The 4,034-nt window shown below is 45.4% G+C and overlaps 1 protein-coding gene across 3 annotated transcripts in view; it reads right to left on the bottom strand.

Moving 5' to 3' along the window:
• Positions 1–2,974: 2,974 nt before the first annotated feature.
• The window catches only part of DSN1 (DSN1 component of MIS12 kinetochore complex), a 19,286-nt gene continuing 18,226 nt past the window's right edge, over positions 2,975–4,034 (bottom strand). For all 3 annotated transcript variants that reach the window (XM_017512466.2, XM_017512485.2, XM_017512475.2), the window contains one exon: positions 2,975–3,635. In XM_017512466.2, the coding sequence (XP_017367955.1) occupies positions 3,532–3,635 (104 nt within the window). In that variant the 3' untranslated portion in view covers positions 2,975–3,531. The remainder of the gene's footprint in view (positions 3,636–4,034) is intronic.

Below are 4,034 nucleotides of genomic sequence, written 5' to 3'. Positions count from 1 at the left end.
AAAAAAAAAAAGAAAATTGCTTCTCCTTTTGCCTGAAATACTTGCCCCATTTAACTCCATCTTTCCCAAGTCAGCTAAAATATCTCTTCTGCAGTTCTCTTTTGTTCCCTGTGTCTTCAGCAAACTGAGCATCATGAGGGAGAACCCATGTGTTTTTGCTCTTTGCCCCCTCCTCCAGTCCTAGAACTGTGTGTGGCATATGTAGATACTCGGTAAATATATAAAGGAATAAAGAACAAATGTAGGTCAAAGCAAGGAGATGTCATCTCTCATTAACTGGAACTTGCGCCAAGCTTTAAGACTTAAGATTATGACTGGGTGTTTAACTGAAATGGGATTTGTCCCTTTAGTGGGATCAGAGAATAAGAAACATTTTATTTTGGCTGAACACGGTGGCTCACACTTGCAATCTCAGCATTTTGGGAGGCTGAGGTAGGTGGGTACCTTGAGTCCAGTTCAAGACCAGCCTGGGTAACATGGAGAAACCCTGTTCCTACAAAAGTACAAAAGTTAGGCCGGGCACTGTGGCTCATGCCGGTAATCCTGGCACTTTGGGAGGCCAAGACGGGTGAATCACCTGAAGTCAGAAGTTCCAGACCAGCCTGGCCAACGTGGTAAAACCCCATCTCTAGTAAAAATACAAAAATTAGCTGGGCATGGTGATGCATGCCTGTAGTCCCAGCTACTCAGGAAGAGGCTGAGGCAGGGGAATCACTTAAACCTGGGAGGTAGAGGTTGCAGTGAGCTGAGATGGTGCCACTGCACTTCAGCCTGGGTGACAGAGGGAGACTATCTCAAAAAAAAAAAAAAAATTACTCAGTATGGTGGTACACACCTGTAGTACCAGCTGTTTGGGAGGCTGAGGTGGGAGAATTGCTTGAGCCCATGAGGTTGAGGGTCCAGTGAGCCATGAGCGTGCCATGGCACTACTGCCTGGATTTATTTATTGAAGCAGGGTCTTGCTGTTATCCAGGCTGCAGTACAGTGGCACGATCATAGCTCATGGCAGCCTTGAACTCCTGAGCTCAAGGTATCTTCCCCCCTCAGCTTCCTGAGTAGCTGGGACTACAGGCATGAGGACTACAGCCACGCACCATCAAGCCTGGCTAATTTTCGATTTTTTTTTGGAGGGACGGGGGTCTCAACATCTTGCCTAGGCTGATCTTGAACTCCTAGCCTCAAGTGGTCTTTCCACTTTGGTCTCCCAAAATGCTGCATTACAGGTGTGAGCCACCATACCTGGCCAGAATAAGATGCATAATAAGCAATAAATTAGATGGTGGGTTTTTTGCGTGTGCCATTTTTTTTTTTTTTTTTGAGATAGGGTCTCACTCTGTTGTCCAGGCTGGAATGTTACTACCGGCACACATCACCACTCCCAGCTAACTTTTTATATTTTTTGTAGAGACAGGATTTCACCTGGCTGGAGTTGTGTGATCATGTCTTACTTCAGCCTTGGCCTTCCAGGCTCAATTGATCCTCTCACCCCAGCCTCCCAAGTAGCTTGAACTACAGGTATGCATCACCACTCTCGGCTAATCTTTGCATTTTCTGTAGATAGAGTTTTGCCATGCTGCCCACGGCTGGTCTCAAACTCCTGGGCTCAAGCAACCCACTCACCTCTGCCTTCCAAAGTGCCTGGCCTCGTTGGTATTCTACTGGTAATTGATGCACAGGTATATCTCAATACTACTGCTCACTTCAGCATCTTGGCAAAGAATCCTATTTCCTCTTTTTATTTTTTTGAGATGGAGTCTCGCTTTTTTGCCCAGGCTAGAGTGCAGTGGTGCTATCTTGGCTTACTGCAAGCTCTGCCTTCCGGGTTCAAGCGATTCTCCTGCCTCAGCCTCCCAAGTAGCTGGGATTACAGGTGTATGCCCTCACACATGGCTAATTTTTTATATTTTTATTAGATATAGGGATTCACCATGTTGGCCAGGCTGGTCTCAGACTCCTGACTTCAAGTGATCCACCTGCTTCAGCCCCCCAAAATGCTGGGATTACAGGCGTGAGCCACCATGCCTGGCCTCCCTGTCTTTTTAATTGTTTATACACCCAAAACATAGACAAAGACAAGGGAAAGCTTTTAATTATGTGAAATTTTACAATACAGATTATAAACAAATAGAACAATGAATAGTAGTACTTAGGCCTTTCTTGTTATGAATCCAGGATTTAGGTCAACTCAGTATTAAAAACTGAAGCACACTGCATACAATAGGACATAGAGAATGAGTGGTATTCCTTCAAATTGGACATCTTGTGAAGTGATATATATATCCCAATGCTGCAAATAATGCTCATAACTTTTTTATTTTCATTTTTTTTTTTTTACCATTTTAAATTTTTTTTTGAGATGGAGTCTCACTCTGTCACCCAGGCTGAAATGCAGTGGTGCAATCTCGGCTCACTGCAACCTCCACCTCCTGGGTTGAAGCAATTCTACTGCCTCAGCCTCCCAAGTAGCTGGGACTACAGGTATCTGCCACCATGCCCAGCTAATTTTTGTATTTTTAGTAGAGACGGGATTTCTCCATGTTGGTCAGTCTGGTTTCGAACTCCTGACCTCAGGTGATCAGCCAGCCTTAGCCTCCCAAAGTGCTGGGATACAGGCATGAGCCACCTCGCCTGACAATTTTTTTTTAAAGACAGAATCAATTAGCCTGGTGGTAGGTGCCTGTAATCCCAGCTACTCAGGAGGCTGGGCAGGAGAATCGCTTGAACCCAGGAGGCGGAGGTTGCAGTGAGCCAAGGTCTCGCCATTGCACTCCAGCCTAGGCAACAATAGCAAAACTCCATCTCAAAAAAAAAAATAAATAAAAGACAGGGTTTAACGCTGTCACTCAAGCTGGAGTGCAGTGGTGCAATCAGGGCTCACTGCAGCCTCAACCTCCTGGGCTCAAGCAATCCTCTCACCTCAGCCTTTTGAGTAGCCAGCACTATAGGCACATGTCACCACACCCACCTTTTTGTATTTTTGTAGACAGGGTTTCACCTTATTTCTCAGACTGGTCTTAAACTCCTGGGCTCAAGCAATCCACCCGCCTCAGCCTCCCAAAGTGCTAGGATTACAGATGTGAGCCATTGCACCCAGCCTCAAAACTCTTCTACCTAAAATCACCTTCAGAGCTATACTAGAAAATTAGTATCATTCCTTTACAACCAGAATCTAACTTGGCCACTAAAATGTTTCCTTAGACTTTGTCCTAAATGACTTTTAGATTGTTTCAAAACCTGAAAAACATCTTCACAGGATAAGGATAAAAGAATGAGCCACTGGATCTGAAGATCATTTCAAAAAAGAAGTTTAAGCTTTCAAGCATTTTGCACATTCCTGTGAAAAATGTCTATGCAATGTTCATTTGGATGCATACATTCCATCACTTTTTGAAAAAAGTCAAAGTGCTCTACAGTCAGTCCTGCCAGTTATCTTCAAAGGCAACAGAGCAGAAATCACATAGTCACCACGTTCTGGGGCACTCTTCCCATTCCTCTCCTCTCGGGCGCCTTGTGGCAGAAAAGCTCATAAGGTCACTGACAAGATCCAGATCCACGTGTGGCAGGTGGGTTCTGTAGCTGAAGCTTGAGCAGTTTTCGAGCTGGTGAGGGATCTAATTGTTGCATGCTTCTCTTCCCTGCAGAGAAAAGAGGTCAAAAAATAAATTTCAATTGAATTAACATAATATTTATTGAAAACTTAATGTATGGACACTGTGCTAGACATGGAAGGGCATTACAAAGACAAGTAAGAGTCTCTGGCCTCAAGGAGATGACAATCTGGTAAGAAAGCCAGGCACAGCTGGGCATGGTGGTTCATGCCTGTAATCCCAGCATTCTGGGAGGCCAAGGTGGGGGGATCAATCGCTTGAGCTCAGGAGTTTGCGACTAGCCTGGGCAACACAGTAAGACTTTGTCTCAGGCCGGGCGCGGTGGCTCAAGCCTGTAATCCCAGCACTTTGGGAGGCCGAGGCGGGTGGATCACGAGGTCAAGAGATCGAGACCATCCTGGTCAACATGGTGAAACCCCATCTCTA

This window comes from Cebus imitator, unplaced genomic scaffold, assembly GCF_001604975.1.
Source record: "Cebus imitator isolate Cc_AM_T3 unplaced genomic scaffold, Cebus_imitator-1.0 Scaffold18, whole genome shotgun sequence".
Classification (NCBI taxonomy): Eukaryota; Metazoa; Chordata; class Mammalia; order Primates; family Cebidae; genus Cebus; species Cebus imitator.
The sequence above is the reverse complement of the archived record's forward strand: the minus strand, read 5'-3'. Positions and strand labels throughout refer to the sequence as shown.